General features: G+C 40.6%; 1 protein-coding gene across 1 annotated transcript in view; it reads left to right on the forward strand.

Moving 5' to 3' along the window:
- ALDH8A1 (aldehyde dehydrogenase 8 family member A1) overlaps positions 1-25,276 on the forward strand; it is a gene marked incomplete at its 5' end in the record, with an annotated part of 63,748 nt that extends 38,472 nt beyond the window's left edge. The window contains 2 exons of the mRNA XM_053712194.1: positions 15,755-15,916; positions 22,591-25,276. Of these exons, the coding sequence (XP_053568169.1) occupies positions 15,755-15,916; positions 22,591-23,043 (615 nt within the window). The remainder of the gene's footprint in view (positions 1-15,754; positions 15,917-22,590) is intronic.
- Positions 25,277-25,709: the final 433 nt, after the last annotated feature.

Raw genomic sequence — 25,709 nt, forward strand, 5'->3', positions numbered from 1 at the left:
ATGCGATAAATTAGCACTCCACTTTTAATCTAGCCCATAGTGAGAGAGTGAGAGAGATTCCACAGGGATTCACACTCTCACCAGGGTGACAGGATGAATCTGGAGTGCATAGCAGCCCACTCCTGCCTCCATTTGCTATTTAACCATACCCTAAAACTGACAAGTATAATGTACTAGTTTGATTTACAAAAACATTTAAAGATGGTAACACCCTTTTGTAACTATATTTTGTAAATTGTTTTGTCATTAAATAATAAAAAAAATGAAATGTAGTAAAAAAAAGAAAAACAGAAGCTATTGTAGTTTCCATTTAAATAAAGAAAAACTACAACTGAGAATATGCACTTGCACAACCTTCCTGTACAAATATGGTGACGTTATCCTGTACAACATTGTGGCAGACATATTGGAAACCTTACCCACATAAAGGCAAATTACTGTGAGCCCTCTTTTGCAGGGGAAGGGCACACAGGGGCTCAGACATGATTCAGTCAGTACCCAGGCACCCCTGGACCTTCCCATACCTCAAATGACTGAAGGGCCAGAAGGGGCCCTTAGACATCCAGCACTGAAGACAAATCCATCAGAGGAGACAGCTGTGCAGGGAGCCATTTAGCAGCCTACAGAGCCAGACATTGTGAGGAGGACCATTTTGATGTAATCCTTAGGGGGGAAGCCTGGCCCTGAGCCTGCTCACAGAAACAGGGTTGGGCCAGGACTGGCCATGAGCTGGCTAACATACATCAAGGTAGTGAGAGACAGAGCAGGGCTGGCCCTCCATTGTGCACAAGTAATAATGCTGGTGACTGGTTGGGGTTAAGGCAACCAGCCTTGGCCCACAACTAGCCCTGGCCCACTGTGCAAATGCTCTGTATGCCCTATGTCAGTCCAGGCCTGCATATACACACCATAGAAAAATACATGCACCCTTTGGTCTTCAGTCATAATTACATTTAACTTCAAGGGACACAAAACACAAATGTTTTCTTTCATGATTCAAATAGACCATACCATTTAAAACAACTTTAAATGTTACTTCTACTATCAAATTTCCTTTGTTCTATTTTGGTATCTTTTGTTGAAGAAGCAGTAATACACTACTAAGAGTTAGCTGAACACTTTGGGTGAGCCAATGACAAGAGGCATATATGTGCAGCCACCAATCAACAGCTAGATCCCAGTAGTGCACTGCTACACCTGAGCCTACCTAGGTATACTTTTTAACAAAGGATACCAAGGGAACAAAGCAAATTAGGTAAAGTATATACATGGGAAAATATATCAGTGTTTTTCAACTGCGGTCCTCAAGTACCCACAACAGGCCATGCTTTAATTATAGCCGAACTAGAGCACAGGTGAAATAATCAGCTGATCAGTAACCATAGTAACCTGCTCTCACTCATCAGCTGATTATTTCACCTGTGCTCTAGTTCAGTTATAATGAAAACCTGACCTGTTAAGGGTAATTGAGGACTGCGGTTAAGAAACACTGCTCTATATGAATCATGAAAGGAAAAATGTCAGTTTCATGTCCCTTTCAAATAAATTGACCTTTCAGAGTGCTATGCAGCACCTTCTTCAGATGTCTGATGAATAAGTTGTATGCTTTTCCAAAACATCACTTTACTTGAAACAAAATAGTGATTTCCCTGGAGTATACAATTTATAAAGCACCTGGTAGCTGATTATTATTATCATTATTAAAGAGAGTGCAAGTCTTAAAGGGACAGTAAACATAATTATTATTTAAACATTATTGTCCAACTTGTGTGCATCACTGGGTACTCACATTGGTAAATCACTAAGCTGTTAGTGATTTATACTACACCAAAGCAAACAACCTCATTCGGCTCGGGGGAGCGCTAGTTAATAGTGAATAGTGTCATGGTCATTGCTGTAAATAGCCAAACAGCTTTGTGATGAGCTTTAAAAAAAAAGCTGCTTCTTTGGAGAGGCCAGCTGTTATAGAAAGTGCAGGGTGATTAGCCCGGAGCATAGCTAAGGGTTAAGGCCTGGTTGAGTGAGTGCTACTGCTGTGTGTGTATTTGTTACAATGTTGCATTGTGTTGGGAGGGGTTTACCAACCTTATATATGGGATGTGCAGGGAGCCTACTTCCTCTTTGTTCCTGTGGATCCCGGGAAGCTCTTTCTACAGCACAGCTTGCAGCAGATTTTCCAATGGAAGGCGAACCTGTGGAATGGGAAGAGATGGATCTTGAGGACATCGAGTGGGTCGCACCATCCCCATCAGGGACTATTATGGTGGGTCAGGGCCATGTTTCTGGGCTATCTATTCCTCCTTCTCCCTCGGTTGGGGAGGGCAGTCCTAACTTATTCCCTTCTCCCGTACGGGAGGATCGGGTTGAGGAAGTTAGGCCTGCACAGGGTTATCAGCCAGTGGGCCTGGACCTTCATTCTGTGGTTCTGGGGGGTGCTGGGCCTGAGGGGTATGGTACCGGAGTGTGCCCTAGGCAGGGGGCACAAGTAGCCGGGTCTAGGGGGTCCCAAGGGAGTTCAGGCTTTTTCTCCGGGGAGGGCTTGGTAGGCCCGGGTACCGGTGGCATTAGTAGTGGGAGCATTGCGGCCTTACCTGCATCGGTAGGCCTTTCCGGGGAATCCGTTGTGACAGCAGTGGCTCTCCTGCAATCATTGGTGTCGGTCCTCGCGGGTGCGTCATCGTCGGGTGCGGCGGTAGTTCAGTCCCAGGCTCCAGTCCCACGTGGTGCGCAGGCCTCCGGTCCGTCTTCATCGATTTCCCCATCCAAGATGGCCGCCGCGTCGATTTCTGGCTACGTTGTGCGCCCCGACGTCACTTCCGGTGACGTCACTTCCGCCCGTGGCACTCAAAATTTGGCTGGCGTGCAGAGCGGATCGTTCCCCCCTGGCTCCGGAGGTAAGAAGGGAGCAACTCGGGGCACCCGCTCAAGGGGGCACACATGGTAGACATCAGAGGGCTGGGGGGGGCATTCTAAGCCGGTAGGAGTCACGGCAGAGAGGAGTCAGGGGACAAGTGTGGATGAGAATGCGGGGCAGCAAGGGCGCCCGGGGGGCACTCCGGGTAACACGCAGCAGGGTGTGCGCACCAGGGCTTCGACCATAGCCAACAATAAAGGAGGGGAGGCTGATAGGGCACCCCCCTTATGCTGCGGGCCTAGTTAGTGACGCAGTGTCTTTGGAATCGCAAGCAGTGGGCCTGCAGGGTACGTTACCACCCAGCAGGGCCTTAGCGGCAAGATCAGGGCAGATAGCGATGAGCGGGGCTGTGAAGAGGGGGCACGCCAGTATTAGCGCTAGTCCTGATGAGGGCTTAGACGGCACTGGTAGAAGGACAGTTAGTCCGGCCAGGGTGGTGAAGCCACAAGGGCGTGGCAGGGTCATTAGATTTATGGAGGATTATGAATGTGGCCAGGCTGCAAGTATGGATGACGATCACAGTTTGCTGTATTGTGTGAGTGATAGTGATCGTGAGGGGTATCAAGAATATGAGACGGGGGAGGATAGGGAGGAGGCGGCTGGCTCTTCCCGGGGTACTCCCCTCTTGTTTTTCAGGTACCCATGGCGTCTTCATCTAGTAGAGACACAGCTACCCAGAGTTCCAGAGCCCTCGTGCCTAGAGTGGTGGCGACACGTGCGGGTGACAACAGCACATCCGGGTCCGGCCAGGGTCTTATGGATACCTCGTGTTCTGGTAGGTTTAGATATCGCGCCAAGGAATGAAATACCTTTAGCTCTGACTGGAGGCTCTCTAGCTAGCCTAAGGGTTAGATCAAATGAGTATGAAAGTACAGAGCGCCACAATGAGGGCTTAGGTATTTGTGATGACTTAAAATTGGATAGTATAATTAGTTTAAAAATAGTTTAATACAAATTAAAAAATGCTGAATCATACAGAAACTCTCATAAATATACAGTTTAAATAATATAAAATTGTGGATCCACAATGTATATTTTGCCACTTAGTTGAATTGGGAACTGACCCTCAAAAAATTGGGCAAATGGAAATGCCTCCATGAATCTGAGGGTGATGTGATGCTGTTTGGGTCTAATTGGTTATATAACCTATGTGTGTGTACCTCTAATTGTCTTCTAAACAGGAGGAGTTGGCTAGATTTGAATAAGTGTCCTTGGGTATGTGCCTATGGTACCCTTCAGAAATGCAGGTTTTATATAAGGACCATTGGACGTTTGGTTCAAAGTGGGATCTATCAGATCCTTCTATTCCTCCTCTTTTTAAAATAGGGAAGTTCTCAAGCAAACTGACAATCTCATATATATATTATGTATAATTTTTATATATTTATATGGTTTAGTCTAACACTTACATGTTGTAATTATTTCTGCCTCCAAACATCTAACAGACAAATCTGCATAAGAATGGTCAAACTTTGACATAAGAGATACCGCTATTAAGAGGCTTATTAACTCACATTATACACAGCATAAGGATTTTAGGGGAAGCCACACTATTCAATGAGTATCCTTAGAGATAATAGCATCCAAAATCTATATAGATGTTTATAACATAACCCCAACAGGTTTCGACCAATTAAGCTAGCCAAATATAGGCATCCCCAACCAGTCATCTATATTAATAAATATAAACCAAAAGGGGACGGCCACATAAGTGAGCCAATCAGAGAGATGTGACTGTCATTGACTGTCCAATTAGATAACTACACAACGGAGGGTGATCTCTTGATCAAGAAATTTAAGTATAGATCAACAGCCATAAACCTCAAATAATTAACCCCAAACTATACTAACACTATCACAATCACATTGGGGCTAATTATGTCCATTGGTCCATCCTATTATTATAATACACAACATAAGAGAACATGTTAGAGAATTGTTATTCAGTTGACATTAATTTCGGAGTACATTTCATGATTAAAATTCAGGTACAGATTACCATGTCATAAGATACAAAGTTTTAGACACTTATATCCATTACCAGTAATATATCTCATTGTTAAGGGGTATGTTGACAGTGATTTATAAGGAAATTTATTGAATATTAGAGAACCAATTAAATGGTTTGTTGCCATCAAGCCATATCCAATCAGATGGTCTGATTCACGGAAGAAAAAATACCAGCAAAATAAATGTCTTATACATAAGAGCATGTTTAGACATGGTTATGAGAATCTGCAAACTTAGGGATGCCTTTGACATTAAACTGAAAGTTTTTTTAATGTTTTAGAGGTGTCTGAAACCGGAAGTGACATTACGGTCTTGAGAACCAATTAAATGGTTTGTTACCATCAAGTTACATCCAATCAGATGGTCTGATTCACGGAGAGAAAAAACATTGGTAAAACATATGTCTTACATATAAGAGCATGGTTAAACATAATAATGAGGATCAATACACTAAGGGATACCTTTAACATTAAGGTGAAGGACTTTTTTAATGTTTTAGAGAGGTCCGAAACCGGAAGTAACATCACGATCTAATCAAAACCTCATTAGAGATATATATGATTAAACATTCATAAGATCTAACGCAGCAAGGGTCGTTTTAAGGTTAGAACACCACTAACAGAGATCCTTTTGGATATAGTTAGACAACTGTCAGATAGTTCCGAAACCGGAAGTGACATCATGGTTAAAGGGACACTATACCCAAACATTTTCTTTCATGATTAAGGTAGAGAATACAATTTTAAACAGCATTCCAATTTACTTCTATTATCTAATTTGCTTCATTCTTTAGATATACTTTAATGAAGAAATAGCAATGCACACGGTGAACCAATCACAGGAGGCATCTATATGCAGCTACCAATCAGCAGCTACTAAGCATATCTAGATATGCTTTTCAGCAAAGAATATCAAGAGAATTAAGCAAATTAGATAATAGAAGTAAATTAGAAAGCTGTTTATAATTGTATGCTCTTTCTAAATCATGAAAGAAAAAATTTGGGTTTCATGTCCCTTTAAGGAAACAGCTTATCAAATAATAAAAATCAAATTTTAAGAGGTAAGCCCTTTGAAAGGTACAAATAATTTTTAAGGAAGATTTATTAATATAGAATTTTTTTTGTAGATAGTCATAATAACAAAATAGAAGCAAGAAGTCTATTTTTGTAAACAGGAAGAAGTTCCTGTGCAAACACACGCCTACTTTGACCTGAAACTAGGGAGTAAAACAGTATAAATAGCCACCAGCTAGACATATATATCAGTCTTGAAAAAGGCCTAACCTAGGCCGAAACGCGTTGACCCAAGCTGGTAAGAATATTTTCAGGTATTTTATTTGTTTTAAACGTATCACACTATTGCCATTTTATGTTTTTAGGACTTTAACACAAAAAGATAGACACTCACAGCATTTGAGGATTAGAGGTTCCTCCTCAGGAAGAATTCATATTCCCTTTGCAAAGGGTATATACTTTCACAAAGACAGACATATTGCAAGGGATCCTGGATATACAAATAACGATTCTCACCATCAGGATTTGAAAGAGATTCTTACCATCAAGAAACAAGGTAATTTTTTCACTAACTATTTATCTGTATCCGCATATTTCAACATATAATTATTGGAATACAAGAACTCATTTCTCATCACAGCTTTTTGGAACACTATTTTTTATTATTTTTTCTTTTTCAACTTTTTTCTTCCCCCCCTTTTTTTGGTGAATCAACATATAATTTTCAATTTTTTCAACAAGCACAAAGATTTTATAACAAGGACCAAAGATTTTTTCATATTTTTCACTCATTTTTCACTTATTTTTCTTGTGTACACAAGTTTCATTAGTGCACGCCTTGGTCATTTATATTTGTTAAGATTGTCATATATTTAGACATGTGTTGTTATATTTTAGTTTGATTGCACAGCATCTTTCCCTGATCACTCAAACTGAGGAGATTAAATGATACACTCTTTAACTCATACAATAACAAAACATTTACTTTATTTTGTACCAGGAATCTGATTGCCCTATATATCCATATCCCACTACTTTATCTAAGACTTCTGTATTATTTGGTATGACTAAACTGCTTGTTTAGCTCTATCTGGGTAGCTATTTGCTGTTATAGCTGCTGGTCCGGCACGAATGTAATAGAAGTATTCCTTTTCCCACATTCTGATTATAACCTCCCTGGCCCACTAGATGGCAGCATAGATACATAAGAATACTTGCTTATGACTGAGATGCCTGCTAGAGGTTCCGTTTTCTACTCCAAATACAGAGTGCCAACAAACAGAAGGTAGGAATATCTGTCAGTCCACATTATTTTCATTTAATGTAGAGCATATCAGACAGGTTGATACCCTGGAAATGAAGGTTTGTCCTGCTCTAAATTATATTAATAGGTTCTTCATGTTAAGGTACTTAGCCTGTAGCTGGGTGTCATAGGAGTATGTATTGAAATTGCTCACCAAAGCAAGAGTAGCAACTAACCTTCGTGAAACTTGACACATATTACCCAAGATTCCATATGCACTATACAAGATCCTATTATTGTAAGGGGACCTGATATAGGCTTAGCTAAGTGCAAGAAAGTTTTTCCCATACTCATAATATATGTTGTACCATAGTATGCCATTTTTATTATTTCCTATACGATACTTTGGTTTAGAAGGGTCTATTATGTCAAGGCCAGCTCCATAAACTTGTTAGCTAAAGTATATATCTTCTCATACATTTAGTTGGAGACTTTTAATGTATTGTTATATCTTTACCCTACTATAACCCACCGCTATGTTTGTCTATACTCCCAATCACTCATGCTACTAACCAGTAGGGATAGTTTAATATGTACATATCTGGATTCAGGACATTTCTCGTCATGGTAGCTAATTAACTGATGTGAGACACTTTATTTGGTCTCTGTTTGTATAACCCTAGCTAGTGTTCAATAGAGAGGTTCCAACTCATAACAATGTTATAGCACAAGATCTGCTCAAGATGCATCAGGCTGAACGCATATTATTTATTTCTGTTGGGCCCCTCTCCTCCCTTTCCCGCCGGTACTTGTTGCCTGCGGGTCATACCCCTATTCCCTTTTCCCTTATCGCCTATAGTTGGCATCTCCCCAGGAAAGGAGCTCATATGGAAGCCCCCTATATCTCATTTTATACCATGTCTTATATCATATATCTCATATCTCATAGTGCATACATTTTAACACCCCTCCTTGAGAACAACTGTTCCAGGATTTAATCTTATTCATCCTTTACACAAAAGACCAGGGACTCTTATCGGATCTTTACTTAAGTACACTCATAGAGTACAGCTACAATGTTAACAACCTGGGAAACTTATTAGCTCCAATATAACTTATGGCTCCGCCCTCCACCCTCTCATTTAGCTCCCGTCCACCCCTATTTTAGGTGGGCAAACAAGCGGTATTAATCCGCTATTGATGTTGTACTGTTATAAGTTGCTCTTATCCTGTTGTTTACAAAGAAAATGAGGCAATTTGCCCTCCATTTACGTGCATTTGGTAGGAGTAACTTGTTATGACTCACCATAGTTTGTAAATTTTCAGATAACAAATACACCTATTTTATAATTAATATACCATTCTATAAGAAGTATACATTTTTCTGGTTGTTCAAACTCTATCACTTTCTTATGCGTTTCTATAGGAAACAAAAGGAAAAAAGAGGTAATGCTTGATTATGTGTAGTTGATTTTGTAATCGCATACAATGTCCTTTATTTTCATTATATTCTTTTGGTGAGATACATATATGATGTCTGAATTAAGATTTCTTTACTCTCTTATATGAAAAGGTTCCATTGTCCAATGGATAAACAATGTCTTGTATGCAAAATCTACCAAAGAGATGCAAAATGTATATTATGTTTATGTTTTTTCTTTGTCTTGTATTGCCTCAATAAAAATCTTTGATTAAAAAAAAAAATGATACACTCTAAATTTATGTCAATACTCCACTTATCCACGTAGGACATATACACCTAAAGTAAGGTATTCACGAAACATTATTCAGCAAATTATTTGCATCTAAAGGCCCAATTTCTATTCAATCATATTCCAGGTAAAACCTGCATTTATGAAGGGTACCATAGGCACATACCCAAGGACACTTATTCAAATCTAGCCAACTCCTCCTGTATAGAAGACAATTAGAGGTACACACAAATAGGATATATAACCAATTAGACCCAAACAGCATCACATCACCCTCAGATTCCTGGAGGCATTTCCTTTTGCCCAATTTTGTGAGGGTCAGTTCCCAATTCAACTAAGTGACAAAATGTACATTGTGAATCCACAATTTTATATTATTTAAACTGTATATTTATGAGAGTTTCTGTATGATTCAGCATTTTTTAATTTGTATTAAACTATTTTTAAACTAATTATACTATCCAATTTTAAGTCATCACAAATACCTAAGCCCTCATTGTGGCGCTCTGTACTTTCATACTCATTTGATCTTATGGATACCTCATCCGGTGAGTGCGAAATAGGTTTTTCTCGGGGAAGATGTGACTCCTCTAGTTCTAGTGGGTCTGGGTCTGGGTCCGAGATAGATGGGTCCTTGGGTTTACACACAAAATGCCACAGGAGAATGTATAGGATGTTAAGAAAAATGAGTAGGGGCAAACCCAGGGTGGGTACTGTCAGTGGCTTGGCCCGGTCATCTCAGCCCCCAGGGGTACAGGGTAGTTCACCACAGGCTATGAATAGGAAAGCGGCTGTACATGGGGACACTTACTCTTGTCAGGTACATAGTTTGCATGCCCACCTTAAGTCAAAGATGGTGAAGCGTATCCAGGATGGTAAGTACGTCAACATGTTTGAATTATCCGCAGAAGTGTTTAAATTCAAAGAAATGGTGGAAGACGGGACGGGCCCTAAAAAATTCAAACGGCCCGACACATTTGGGGAATGGCATCGGTGTTTCCGGGTATATGCCACGTGCTAGCTAGAGAGGTTCCCAGATCAGGGCACCGCGTTGTTTAAGTATGTTGACACGATAGATGCAATACGTAGGAAATTTGCCGATGGGGCCTGGAGGGAGTATGACATGATCTACTGCAAAAAGAAGGTGGGTAACCCATTGCTAGACTTTGGGACCATGGATCTACACCTCTGGGCACATCTTGATGCGGAGCGTGGGGCGCAAGTGGGCCCGGGAGTAGTTACTCAGGGGCCTAGGCAGCCCTTGCGCTTTCGACGGCGGCAAGGGTTTGTGTGCTGGCGTTACCAGGATAAGGCATGTGACAGGGGCACATCCTGCATGTTTAAGCACATCTGCAAGTTCTGCAGCGGGCAACACCCTGGGGAGGATGTCTCCAAGAAGCGGGACACCCAAACTGAACGCTTTGGGTCTAAAGGGAGTGCTACGGGAAAGGGCGGATTCGCCTTTTAGGGTCCCTATTATCGGTAGGTGGTTGAGCAGGTACCCGAACAGGGCGGCTGCTAGATTGCTGGACGCCAGTCTTCGACTGGGTTTCACTATACCGGTAGTCGGCCAGGTGCTGGCGTCTAGGGTTCGGAAGAACCTGAAATCGGCCTCTCAGTACCCGGAGGCGGTCAGGAACAAGCTGGGTAAGGAAGTGGCTTTGGGCAGGGTTGCAGGACCTTTTAAGGACTTGCCAATTCCAGACTTGCTAATTTCTCCGCTGGGAGTGGTTCCCAAGAAAGAAACGGGTACGTTTCGGCTCATACAGCATCTATCCTACCCCAAGGGGCAGTCGGTGAACGACGCCATTCCAGAGGATTTGAGCTCGGTCCACTACCAGTCATTTGACGACGCACTGGCTATCGTGAGGGAAAGGGGGCCTGGGGCCTTAATGGCTAAATTGGACATAGAGTACACGTTTCGGCTTCTCCCAATCCACCCATCATCTTTCAGACTGATGGGGTGCTGGTTTGAAGGGAGTTACTATGTCGATCGTTGCCTGCCTATGGGCTGTTCCATATCATGCGCTTATTTTGAGGCGTTTAGTACTTTCCTCCATTGGGCGATTGCATCAGCATCAGAGAGTGACAAGATTGCGCACTATTTTGATGATTTCGTTCTAGTGGGGGTGGCCGATTCAGGGGAATGTGCCTCCTTGATGAACGTCATGAGGTTCATGATGGATAGGTTTGGGGTTCCCCTTGCCGAGGATAAAATGGAGGGACCTTGCACGTGCCTGACGTTTCTTGGCATAGAAATAGATTCCGTGGCAATGGTATGCAGGCTGCCTAAAGAGAAGGTGGCTCGAATGTTGATGGCAGTTTGCGCCATGGTCACAGCGCAAACATGTTCACTGAGGGAGTTGCAGTCGCTCCTGGGTCTCCTAAACTTCGCGGGGAGGGTCATCCCGTGGGGTAGGATTTTTAGCAAAAGGTTGGAACGGAGATTGGGGGGGGCGGCAGGACGGCATCGTCACGCATCCGGATCACGGGGGATCTCGTGGCGGATCTGAAAGTTTGGGAATGGTTCCTACAAGATTTTAATGGTGTCTATATGTGGAGGGGTGACCCAGTGTCCAATCAGTCTTTGCATCTCTTCACGGATGCTGCAGGGGCATCTGGATACGAGGCGTACTTTAGAGGGGCATGGAGTGCAGAGCCATGGCCGTCTGAGTGGGCGGGCCTAGGGCTTACACGCAACCTTTGCTTCTTGGAACTGTTTGTCATTGTAGTTGCAGTTGAGCTGTGGGGGCACCTCTTCAGCAACAAGGCTGTGATTTTCTGGACGGATAACCTCAGTGTAGTTTTTGCCGTTAACAGACTTTCAGCTTCATTGCCTGTGGTGGTGCATTACCTGCGACACCTGGTGTTGAGATGTCTGCAGTGGAACATTGATTTTAGGGCTCGTCATGTCCCAGGGGTCCAGAACATAGTGGCGGGCGCATTGTCTCGCTTCCAGTGGGAGGCTTTTAGGGCGGCAGCGCCAGCAGCTGCTCCTAATGGTCTTTCTTGCCCTCTCTTTCTGTGGCAGATGGTGAAGGACTGCAGCAACTGATCCCCGTATTACGGGCCTCTTTGGCACCCAACACTTGGTCGGCCTACTTGAGGTATTGGAGTGAGTGGGTTGGTTTCTGCGGCCTCCATGAGTTTCCTTCTTGCGAAGGTGAGCAGGGATTTATTCTGCAGTGGTTGGCTGACCTGAGAGGTAAGCAAGTGAAAAAGGGGGCAGTGGTCTTTAGGCTTTCTGCCGTAGCCTTCTTTTGCAGGTTGTACTCTTTTCAGGATGCGTCGCGCTCATTCCTGGTGAAACAGTTAATCCGGAGGTGCGGCCGATTGGAGGTTCTGAGGCATGATGCTAGGGAACCCATTACAGCAGATTGTTTGGTTAAATTACTGGCGATGTTGCCAGAGATCTGTTCCTCGCATTTTGAGGTTCAGCTCTTCGGGGTGGCTTTTGAGCTCGCATTTCACGGGGCACTGAGAGTAGGGGAATTGGTCCCAAGCGCCAAGACGGCTGTATCGGGGGGAGTCATGCACAATCACGTTAGGGTTGTGGATGATTCAGTGCTTCTCTTTATCCCCAGGTCTAAGACGGAACAGGAGGGCTGGGGAGCACTGGCTTTCCTTGCCGGGGCAGCCAGGTGTCACCTGTTACCCAGTACGTCTGGTCTCTTCATACCTGGAGGTACGGCCAGGAGGATCCTCCAGGTTTCTTATACATGTGAATGGAGACCCGCTGACCAGATACAAGTTAAGGACAGTGTTAGGCCGGGTAGCGCAGCGGGCGGGTCTCGACGGGTCACATATTGCCCCCCACTCATTCAGGGTTGGGGCGGCCACGACGTCAGCAGAGCTGGGTTGGCCATCAGACCGCATTCGCTCCTTGGGGCGTTGGAGATCGCAGCGGTACAAATCCTATGTTAGGCCTCTGTACGCATAAGAGTATAGGTTGATGACGATGGGACATCAAGGGAATTGGACTTGCATGGGTGCACAAAGGGGGGTTGGCCATGGTTAATGATGGTCAGGTCTAGTAAGCGTGCAAGCTAACTTTTGTTTCTTTGATTCAGGCATACATCCAGGTCCTGTACGGGTGTTGATCATCGGCCATTCCTATGTGCATTGGGCTGCAATTAGAGCTGCAGCAATGCCAGGAGGACAGCAGCTGGGATTTCCATCGTCCAAGGCTGTGTTGTGTTGGCTAGGGCGCAGGGGTTTGTCCTGGGCAGATCTGCCTGCATTGTTACAGGATGCCGCAAGAAGGTGGGAAAAAACCCACATTCTGATTTTACATGCTGGCGGCAATGACGTGGGGGCCATCCCCACATTAGATTTTATCCGGGCAATGCAGTCGGACCTGCGGCAGTTCAGACTCTGGTTTCCAGGTGTGCGAATCGGGTGGTCGAATGTGATCCCTAGATTGAGGTGGAAGCACATGGTGTGCCATAAAGTGGCTTTCCAGGTCAGGAAAAAGATAAATAGGGACCTGAGGAAGCAGGTAGGGGACCTCGAAGGTTTTGTGATAGAGCATGGGAACATCTTAGCAGCCCATAAGGGTTTATATAGACAGGATGGGGTTCATTTAGAACCGGCAGGAGTAGATTTGTTTCTTCAGAACATCAGGCAGGATATAGTGGTGGTGGCAAGAGTCTGGACCATTTAATTTGCAGGTCTGTCTCTTGTGGCGGGTGGTCAGGATCATGGCTGCAGGCTGGAAGGAGGTTTGAATGACGGCCATTTGCAGTCAGGGTGACGTCACAGGCTCGGTATGCTTGGGCGTGCTCGGGCTGATTATTAACGGGCCGAGAACCCTCTATATTAAAGCTGCGTTGAGTATCTCCGCCTTGTGGTCTGCAGCAGTGTCCCTTGGCCATTTTCTAGAAGGGGTTATATATATAGTTAGTTATGTAGGCCCCGATTGCCACCACCCGTAATTGATTTACCTGTCGTTGCCAGTTCCCATTGCTGGTATGAATAAATACGACCCACGGGTCTTTCACCCACCTATTTTGTCGAGTTTTATTGACAAAATTACTGAAGTTCAACTGTTAAGTGTTAAGTTATTACTTATTTATGTTACAAGCAGACACTCAGGAGATGTAGGGCATTTAATCCCTTAAGAAAGTGCAGGGTGATTAACCCGGAGCGTAGCTAAGGGTTAAGGCCTGGTTGAGTGAGTGCTGCTGCTGTGTGTGTATTTGTTACAATGTTGCATTGTGTTGGGAGGGTTTACCAACCTTATATATGGGATGTGCAGGGAGCCCACTTCCTCTTTGTTCCTGTGGATCCCTGGAAGCTCTTTCCCCACCCTCCCATCCCTTTTATGCATTGTTATGATTTGTAAATGTTATTGTTAAAAGGCGGCAATCGTTTTCTGTTTTAGTGTCTCTACATGAGACTAGGTGTCTGAGGCGGGAAGAGGGTTACTCAAACTACTTCCTTAAGTCCAAGGACGGTAACTTGAGCTCCCCAGTTATTGACATGATGTTCGTCAAGTCAAGGCTGGACCTACTGGTTTGGAGTTTCTAATGTTGGCACCCTACTCTGGCGGGTGGTCAGGATCACGGCTGCAGGCTGGAAGGAGGTTTGAATGACGGCCATTTGCGGTCAGGGTGACGTCACAGGCTCGGTATGCTTGGGCGTGCTCGGGCTGATTATTAACGGGCCGAGAACCCTCTATATTAAAGCTGCGTTAAGTATCTCTGCCTTGAGGTCTGCAGCAGTGTCCTTTGGCCATTTTCTAGAAGGGGTTATATATATAGTTAGTTATGTAGGCCCCGATTGCCGCCACCCGTGATTGATTTACCTGTCGTTGCCAGTTCCCATTGCTGGTATGAATAAATACGACCCACGGGTCTTTCACCCACCTATTGTGTCGAGTTTTATTGACAGAATTACTGAAGTTCAACTGTTAAGTGTTAAGTTATTACTTAGTTATGTTACAAGCAGACACTCAGGAGATGTAGGGCATTTAATCTCTTAGGGGAATGGTGTCGGTTTCAGGGGCCAAAATCTTGGTGAATAATAGAGTTTACAAAAGCGAGTGTCCCAAAATGCATATTCAGATGTACACATGTCTGTCAAAATAACTGAGATCACAGTGGTAAAAAGTATATTTATATAACAGTGTTGGTTATGCAAAACTGGGGAATGGGTAGTAAAGGGATTATATATTTTTTTTAAACTATAACAATTTTCAAGTAGACTGTCTCATTAATGTTATCAAGTTCCTGCTTGATATGTATGATCTGAATAACCCCCTAAGATTACTGTTAAGATTTATGTTTTAGAGAACATCTCACCTCTAATTTTCAGAACTAACTTTGTCCTACTTAACAGTGTATTTTGGCCTAGGCAATCTAGCCATGTGCCTAGGGTAGCAGTATTTTGCGGTTCAGCACATTTTGGAGTGGTAGTTCAATAGCATGGAGCCTTTCCACTTGTATTCTTTACAGATGTTTTATTTATTGCATGTATTTCAATAAATGATCCTGGCTGTATAGTGAGGGTGCATAACTTCTAGCATTTAGTTATGAGAAATTAATGAGGCAAATATGAGCTAAAATTGTTGCAAGCTGCATTGGGTTTGGGTGGTAGCAGATCTCCCAGTGCTTAGCACAAGAACTAAATACATCACTGGATCTATTACAAAAATGAATAAATTGATTTATTAGTAAACTGATTTTGCTTCTTGTGTAATTTCTGGATTCTGCCACTAGGTGGCCTCATTTAACTTATAATAGATTAAATAAAAGCACATCAATAAATGAGTTATGTTTCTGTCTGTAGAAAAGCAGAGTGTGTTTAATTAGAATTGGATCAAATATTTTAATAGCTTGTGAATTGTAATTTCTTATCACAGGGTGAGATTTGTCTTTGTACAAGCAGAATTTATGTTCAGAAAACTATCTATAAGGAATTTCTGAAAATGTTTGTGGCCGCTAGCAAAGAATGGAAGGTCGGCGCCCCCTCTGATCCAACTGCTTGCATGGGAGCTCTTATTAGTGAAAACCATTTGGCAAAGGTATTTATTCCGCCCCTTAAATTTAACTGATTTTTACATAATTCCTATTCTTCATTGTTATTTTATCCTTTTGTCAGGTTATACTTTAAACGGATATTCTAATACATTCCTTGCATCAATCAAGTAGAAAACAGCAAATTCTGGGGTTGTATGAACCAACACTCCTGATTTGCTGACTGGCAGAGTCCTGTTTAGGAGCTGCAAGACGTTTAGCTCCCAAGAAGGGCTTTATCTGTGCGTTTAACCTGTTTGCTGGGGTTATACACAGTTATCTAGTAATGCAAAAATGATGTGCCCTATCAAATTAGATTATGTACATTTTGTATTAGAATGCCATATAAAGGAAATGCTATCACTTTAAAGCTCTTCAATGTATCAAAACACAGAGGAGTAGTTGGACAAAGCATTTAAAGGAATATGAAACCCACAATTTTTCTTCCATAATTCAGACAAAGAATTCAAATTTAAACAAGTTTTCATGTTATTTTTGTTATTAAATTTGCTTCCTTCTCTTGGTATCCTTTGTTGAAAAGCATACCTAGATAGGCTGTGGAGCAGCAATGCACCACTGGGAGTTAGCTGCTGATTGGTGGCTACATATATGTGACTCTTGCCATTGGCTCGCCTTATGTGTTCAGCTAGCTCCTAGTAGTGCATTCTGTCTCCTTCAATAAAGTATACAAAAAGAATGAAGTACATTCAATAATAGAAGTTAATGATATCTGTCACTTTTGCAGATAAAAACAATCACATATATGTAGATAAATCCTGTGTTATTTTAACATTACATAAAAACAAGTACTGTGAATGTGTTTGGTTGTATAGGTATGAATCCCCACATACAGAATTCCAAAATCAGGAGTTATTTCACGAAATCCAGACCTTTTTTTTTTTTTTTTTTTTTTTTTAATAAAATGATCTAAAAAATATATTTTCCCAACCAGTAAGTCACAATCTTCTCTACCTGCATCTTTAATTTTTATTCTGTGTTCTAAAATGACATAAGATAATGTTTTATACTTCCCTTCTCAAAGCTGTTACATTTTACAGATGCAAATATATATTCCAAAATCCAAACTATTCTTGGTCCCAAGCAGTTCGAATAAAGGGTTTTCTATCTGTAATAAGAAATTATCATAAAATCTGCTCTTATACTGCCCAGGTAAAAAAAAAAGTAAACACTATCGGCTAGATTTAGAGTTTGGCGTTAGCCGTCAAAACCAGCGTTAGAGGCTCCTAACGCTGGTTTTGGGCTACCGCTGGTATTTAGAGTCAGTCAGGAAAGGGTCTAACGCTCACTTTGCAGCCATGACTTTTCCATACCGCAGATCCCCCTACGCCATTTGCGTATCCTATCTTTTCAATGGGATCTTTCTAACGCTGGTATTTAGAGTCGTGGCTGAAGTGAGCGTTAGAAATCTAATGACAAAACTCCAGCCGCAGAGAAAAGCCAGGAGTTAAGAGCTTTCTGGGCTAACGCCGGTTCATAAAGCTCTTAACTACTGTGCTCTAAAGTACACTAACACCCATAAACTACCTATGTACCCCTAAACCGAGGTCCCCCCACATCGCCGCCAATCTATTAAATTTTTTTAACCCTTAATCTGCCGACCGCACACCGCCGCCCCCTACGTTATCCCTATGAACCCCTAATCTGCTGCCCCTAACACCGCCGACCTCTATATTATATTTACTAACCCCTAATCTGCCGTCCCCAACGTCGCCTCCACCTACCTACAATTATTAACCCCTAATCTGCTGACCGGACCTCACCGCCATTATAATAAATGTATTAACCCCTAATCCGCCTCACTCCCGCCTCAATAACCCTATAATAAATAGTATTAACCCCTAATCTGCCCTCCCTAACATCACCGACACCTAACTTCAAGTATTAACCCCTAATCTGCCGACCGGACCTCGCCGCTACTATATTAAATTTATTAACCCCTAAAACTAAGTCTAACCCTAACACTAACACCCCCCTAAATTAAATATAATTTTAATCTAACTAAATAAATGTACTCTTATTAAATAAATTATTCCTATTTAAAGCTAAATACTTACCTGTAAAATAAACCCCAATATAGCTACAATATAAATAATAATTATATTGTAGCTATTTTAGGATTAATATTTATTTTACAGGCAACTTTGTAATTATTTTAACCAGGTACAATAGCTATTAAATAGTTATTTACTATTTAATAGCTACCTAGTTAAAATAATTACAAAATTACCTGTAAAATAAATCCTAACCTAAGTTACAATTAAACCTAACACTACACTATCAATAAATTAATTAAATAAAATACCTACAATTATCTACAATTAAACCTAACACTACACTATCAATAAATTAATTAAATACAATACCTACAAATAAATACAATTAAATAAACTAACTAAAGTACAAAAAATAAAAAAGAACTAAGTTACAAAAAAATAAAAAAATATTTACAAACATTAGAAAAATATTACAACAATTTTAAACTAATTACACCTACTCTAAGCCCCCTAATAAAATAACAAAGCCCCCCAAAATAAAAAAATGCCCTACCCTATTCTAAAATTAAAATAGAAAAGCTCTTTTACCTTACCAGGCCTTAAAAGGGCACTTTGCAGGGCATGCCCCAAAGAATTCAGCTCTTTTGCCTGTAAAAAAAAACATACAATACCCCCCCCAACATTACAACCCACCACCCACATACCCCTAATCTAACCCAAACCCCCCTTAAATAAACCTAACACTAAGCCCCTGAAGATCTCCCTACCTTGTCTTCACCACACTGGGTCCCGATCGGTCCAGAAGAGCCTCCGAAGTCTTCATCCAAGCCCAAGAGGGGGCTGAAGAGTGACGTCCATCCTCCGGCTGAAGTCTTGATCCAAGCGGCGGCTAAAGAATTCCATCTTCGGGCAGAAGTCTTCATCCTATCCGGGCAGAAGAGTAGATCCGGACCGGCAAACATCTTCATCCAAGCCGCATCTTCTATGTTCTTCCATCCGATGACGAGCGGCTCCATCTTCAAGACCTCCAGCGCAGATCCATCCTCTTCTTCCGACGTCCTAAAACAGAATGAAGGTTCCTTTAAGGGATGTCATCCAAGATGGTGTCCCTCGAATTCCGATTGGCTGATAGGATTCTATCAGCCAATCGGAATTAAGGTAGGAAAATTCTGATTGGCTGATGGAATCAGCCAATCAGATTCAAGTTCAATCCAATTGGCTGATCCGATCAGCCAATCAGATTGAGCTTGCATTCTATTGGCTGATCGGAAGAAGAGGATGGATCCGCGTTGGAGGTCTTGAAGATGGAGCCGCTCGTCATTGGATGGAAGAACATAGAAGATGCAGCTTGGATGAAGATGTTTGCCGGTCCGGATCTACTCTTCTGCCCAGATAGGATGAAGACTTCTGCCCGAAGATGTAATTCTTTAGCCGCCGCTTGGATCAAGACTTCAGCTGGAGGATGGACGTCACTCTTCAGCCCCCGCTTGGGCTTGGATGAAGACTTCGGAGGCTCTTATGGACCGATCGGGACCCGGTGTGGTGAAGACAAGGTAGGGAGATCTTCAGGGGCTTAGTGTTAGGTTTATTTAAGGGGGGTTTGGGTTAGATTAGGGGTATGTGGGTGGTGGGTTGTAATGTTGGGGGGGGGTATTGTATGTTTTTTTTTTACAGACAAAAGAGATAAATTCTTTGGGGCATGCCCCGCAAAGGGCCCTTTTAAGGGCTGGTAAGGTAAAAGAGCTTTTCTATTTTAATTTTAGAATAGGGTAGGGCATTTTTTTTATTTTGGGGGGCTTTGTTATTTTATTAGGGGGCTTAGAGTAGGTGTAATTAGTTTAAAATTGTTGTAATATTTTTCTAATGTTTGTAAATATTTTTTTATTTTTTGTAACTTAGTTCTTTTTTTATTTTTTGTACTTTAGTTAGTTTATTTAATTGTATTTATTTGTAGGTATTGTATTTAATTAATTTATTGATAGTGTAGTGTTAGGTTTAATTGTAGATAATTGTAGGTATTTTATTTAATTAATTTATTGATAGTGTAGTGTTAGGTTTAATTGTAACTTAGGTTAGGATTTATTTTACAGGTAATTTTGTAATTATTTTAACTAGGTAGCTATTAAATAGTAAATAACTATTTAATAGCTATTGTACCTGGTTAAAATAATTACAAAGTTGCCTGTAAAATAAATATTAATCCTAAAATAGCTACAATATAATTATAATTTATATTGTAGCTATATTAGGGTTTATTTTACAGGTAAGTATTTAGCTTTAAATAGGAATAATTTATTTAATAAGAGTTAATTTATTTAGTTAGATTAAAATTATATTTAACTTAGGGGGGTGTTAGGGTTAGACTTAGTTTTAGGGGTTAATAAATTTAATATAGTAGCGGCAAGGTCCGGTCGGCAGATTAGGGGTTAATACTTGAAGTTAGGTGTCGGTGATCTTAGGGAGGGCAGATTAGGGGTTAATACTATTTATTATAGGGTTATTGAGGCGGGAGTGAGGCGGATTAGGGGTTAATACATTTATTATAGGAGCGGTGAGGTCCGGTCGGCAGATTAGGGGTTAATAATTGTAGGTAGGTGGAGGCGACGTTGGGGGGGGCAGATTAGGGGTTAATAAATATAATATAGGGGTCGGCGGTGTTAGGGGCAGCAGATTAGGGGTTCATAGGGATAACGTAGGTTGCGGCGGTGTACGGAGCGGCAGATTAGGGGTTAAAAAATATATGCAGGGGTCAGCGATAGCGGGGGCGGCGGATTAGGGGTTAATAAGTGTAAGGTTAGGGGTGTTTAGACTCGGGTACATGTTAGAGTGTTAGGTGCAGACTTAGGAAGTGTTTCCCCATAGAAAACAATGGGGCTGCGTTAGGAGCTGAACGCTGCTTTTTTGCAGGTGTTAGGTTTTTTTTCAGCTCAAAATGCCCCATATTTAAAAGGTGCGGGGGAAAAAAAGCCAGCGTTAGCTACGCAGGTCGTTACCTACAAAACTCTAAATCTAGCCGTATGGTTCCTCAAATGAAAAGATCTCACACACTTATTTTAAAGAGACAGTCTACACTAAAATTGTTATTGTTTAAAAAGATAGATAATGCCTTTACTACCCATTTCCCAGTTTTGCACAAACAACATTGTTATATTAATATACTTTATAACATTTAAACCTCTAAATGTCTGCCTGTTTCTAAGCCACTACAGACAACCTCTTATTACATGTTTTTTTATTAGCTTTTCACAACAGGAGACTGCTAGTTCATGTGGGCCATATAGATAACATTGTGCTCACGCCTGTGGAGTTATTTAAGAGTCAGCACAACGTAGCACTAATTGGCTAAAATGCAAGTCAGTTGATAATAAATAAAAAGTCATGTGATCAGGGGACTGTCAGAGGAGGCTTTAATACAAGGTAATCACAGAGGTAAAAAGTGTATTAATATAACTGTGTTTGTTATGGGTAATAAAGGGATTAACTATCTTTTAAAACAATAACAATTATATTGTAGACTGTCCCTTTAAAGAAACATGGAAGCAATTCCTTATTGCTATACTGTCAGACGGTGATCTTGATATAGATTAAACAAATATATATTTTTGTAACCCAAAGGGAAAAACCATTGCTACTATGTAAAATTATGACTTAAATCAGGAATGACACACTTCCTAGCACATGGGGGGCATAGATCAATATTTTAAAAGCCTAAGCACAACATAAATATTTGACTATTAAACACATAACAATATATTAGCTAAAACTATCCAGTGGCGCAAGGCCAGATTTAGGTAAGTTTGCAGGGTATATGCACTATATTTTGAGTTGGGGCCACCTTCTTTGCCCTCCCACTAGAAGTTATTGTTGTTCTGCTTTTCCCGGGGCCACAAAAAGATGGTGCAGGTTCTTAGTTCTGTTTTCTTCCAGGGGAGCAGAAACTAGTGCTGAAGGCTACATATGACTGCTGGGCTTGGCTCGGGACAGGGTGCTGTAAAATTTCTTCCCCTTTGATAAATTCCCAAAATTCCATTTTATCTGCTGGAGTGTATTAAATTATTTATAACTAGCTTCTTTTCCTTTATTATGTCATTTGAAATAGCTGCTTCTTCTTAATGAAACTACCATGCATAAGAAAAGCTTCAATACTGTAGAAATGTCTATAGCAGACATCCTCAAATTTGGCCCTCCAGAGGTTTTGGAACTACATTTCCCATGATGCTCAGCTGGTTAGCATCATGGGAAATGTAGTTCCAAAACCTCTGGAGAGTCAAGTTTGTTGATGCCTGGTCTATAGAAATGCTATGTAAACAGTAGGAAGCAGAAATCAACTTCCCAGTGAGGGTGGGAAAGAGAGCGAGAGTCTGCCCTTTTAAAAAGTGTGCTCCTGTGCGATCTTTGAACACAATAAGCTCTTGTATATTGTTACTTTAAAGTACTGTATTTGTAATGGTATTTATATTTACTGTCTTAAAACTTATTCATGCTTTAGCAATTGTTGATAATTAAAAAACATATCAACAATATTCATATAGAATTGCAAAGGACAAAATTGCCTATCGTAAAATAAAAGTCATAAGAATGCAAGAATGATAGTCCTTGTGTAATATTTCTAGCTTTTGGAATCAGACACCATTCACCTAAATGTTTTCAATTTCTGAAATAACCAGGTAAGAAGCTACGTGAGGAAGGCTTTAGAGGAAGGTGCTACAATCCTTTGTGGAGAAGGTGTGGATATTTTGGAAGTTCCCCCAGAAAACACACATGGTTATTTTATGTTGGCAACTGTAGTTACAATGGTAAAGGAGGAGTCCTGTTGTATCCAAGAAGAAATATTTGGTCCATTGACTTGTGTGGTTCCCTTTGATACAGAAGAGGAAGCCATTGAGAAAGCTAATGGAGTCAAGTATGGCCTAGCAGCTACTGTGTGGACAAAAGACGTTGGTCGTGTGCACCGGGTAGCTAAGAAATTGCAGACAGGATTAGTGTGGACCAACTGCTGGCTCATTAGAGATCTAAATCTCCCATTTGGTGGTATGAAAGCTTCAGGTTTAGGAAGGGAAGGTGCAAAAGATTCATATGATTTCTTTACTGAGGTCAAAACCGTTACAATAAAACACTAAATACTGACGATTTCGAAAAATAGAATAATTCTGTCAATAAATATCACTAATTACACGTTATATTTGTTCTCTGAATATACTAAACAATTAACAAATGCTTTAATGTAGTGTGTGTGTTTGTAAGGATTGTGTGTAATTGTTTAGATTTGATTTGGTCTATAGAAAAGGGATGTGTAATAAGAATTTTGTAGGTCTATGTGGTTGGAAATGTTTTATTCCCTAGTTTTTATACCTCTTAAGTCTGAATCCTTACGCAGGAAATAATCCATATCACAGCCTCTTGAAAACATAGATGGACATTAGAATACTTATAGAAAAGAGGATGATCTTTTTAAAAAATAAAATGTAATACAAACTACCAAATAATAAATGTATTTTTACCTGAACCTCTGCCAAAAATAAATCCATATACCCTTAAAACATCTAATTTAAAATGGAATATAAATGGTTAATGAAAAGATACAATTTCTTAAACCACTGTGCATCACGTTTAAAAATAATTAAAAGGAGGGCCTTAAACTGTGTCTCTTTCATAGTCACAAATCAAAACACACTCAAGACCCTCAGTTGAAATAGTAGCAACTCCTCTTTCAAATGTTTAACAAATGTGTTTGCTGAATACCAATATGAAAAACACATTATCTACTGCTAGAAAAATTCTCTTCAGTATTCCTATACAGGACTTACCTTCCTATACTGCACCCTGGGTTAGGGAATTTGGAAGAGATATAGGGGAGGAGGACTGGAAAAAGATAATTTATCATACAAGATAATTGTCCACGTCCACTAAGCTTCTGGAAATGAACCATAAAATACTTACCAGATGGTACTTCACTTCAGTACACCTTACACACCTTTGTCCTGGTACAACTGGGAAGTGTTGGAGAGGCTCTAAAGGAATAGGCACCCTATCACATATATAGTATGATTGCCCAGTGTTACGCCCTTTCTGGTTTTAGATGGAATCCTTTATATGCCTATTCATGGGACCAATCTTTAACTTGGACCCAATATTATTAAATACCCCCCCCCCCCCCCGCAGTACCACTACAACTTTTGCAATTTCTGTCTAATTTGGTAAAGGTACTAATTGCCAGCATGTGGAAATAAAAAATAGCCCCAACCATACCATGTTGCAGAGACGTAAGTTCTCGAAGACTACAGCTACTTCAGACTTAATAAGTTAAAGAATTTTTTAGACATCAAATATCATTGGCGAGGGCGAGACACTCCTTTGAAAGAGCTCAGATGAAGGCGAGTAGAGTATGACTCAGGGGACCAGCTTACCACTATTTATGCACTTAATGAAGTGACCGTTGTACCTCTCTTTTTTATCCAAAATGTATGTGATCAATAACAAAAAACAATGACATAAAGACTTGGAAATATCCTTTTTTTTTATTACGCATACAACATGTTACAAAGTTTAACTGTGATATATCATATTAGGTTGCTGTTTGGATGAATGTTAATCGACCTGCCACCTATGCTCATGCACACCAAATATACCTCTCTAAACTGATGATAGAATGAAAGAACAAAACATTTTATAAGGAGGGCTTAGCTTCCCCAACATGAATATTTAAATGGGCAGTCAACATCAGAATTTTTATTGTTTAAATTTTTATTGTTTAAAAAGATAGATAATCCCTTTATTACCCATCCCCCAGTTTTGCATAACCAACACAGTTATAATAATACACTTTTTCCCTCTGTAATTACCTTGTATCTAAGCCTCTGCAAACTGTCCCCTTATTTCAGTTCTTTTGACAGACTTGCATTTTAGCCAATCAGTGCTGACTTCTAGGTAACTTCACATGCGTTAGCTCAATGTTATCTATATGACACACATGAACTAATACTCTCTGGTGGTGAAAAACTGTCAAAATGCATTCAGATTAGAGGCGGCCTTCAAGGACTAAAAAATTAGCATATGATCCTACCTACGTTTAGCTTTCAACTAAGAATACCAAATGAACAAAGCAAAATTGGTGCTAAAGGTAAATTGGAAAGTTGTTTAAAATTACATGCCCTGTTTGAATCATGAACGTTTATTTTGGACTTGACTGTCACTTTAAGGACAATTAGAAACTTCAGTTTCAAGGGAAGATACAACATGATTTGTTGACCCAAGTTGTTTCTTGTTTGTTTGGAATCTGAATTTATATTTCTCTGTATATGCAGTGTACCCATATTCTCAAACTATAATGTATGATTACGTTATATATTTGAGTTTGCATATCAAATAATAAAAATAAAAAAAAAACAATAAATAAATATTTTAGAACCTTGCTTATTAAACTGGTGAGTATTTAGTTCAAGATTATCTTTTCTCAATTTCACAACATATCACAATGCTCAATATAAACTAAACAACAAATAATTTCTCTGTTAAGAAAAAGAACAAAGCTTCATAAGGTAGAGTCCAAATATTTTGGTGTAAAAAAAAACTTCAGTCCAGATGAGTTTTTAAGAATAGAAAGTATCTTGGTTTAAAGGAGAACGCTCATGGGTCTCATTTGACAAACCTCATTTTTGAAAAGCTAGTAAGTGCGAATAGTATGTAAGATAGTATTAAGGGGTTATATTAAAAAAAACTCAACTTATATAGTATGCTAATAGAATAGGTAATAAATGCAATAAGAAACTGTGGGGAACTTATAACA

Source organism: Bombina bombina, chromosome 4 (genome assembly GCF_027579735.1).
Source record: "Bombina bombina isolate aBomBom1 chromosome 4, aBomBom1.pri, whole genome shotgun sequence".
In the NCBI taxonomy this organism is placed as follows: domain Eukaryota; kingdom Metazoa; phylum Chordata; class Amphibia; order Anura; family Bombinatoridae; genus Bombina; species Bombina bombina.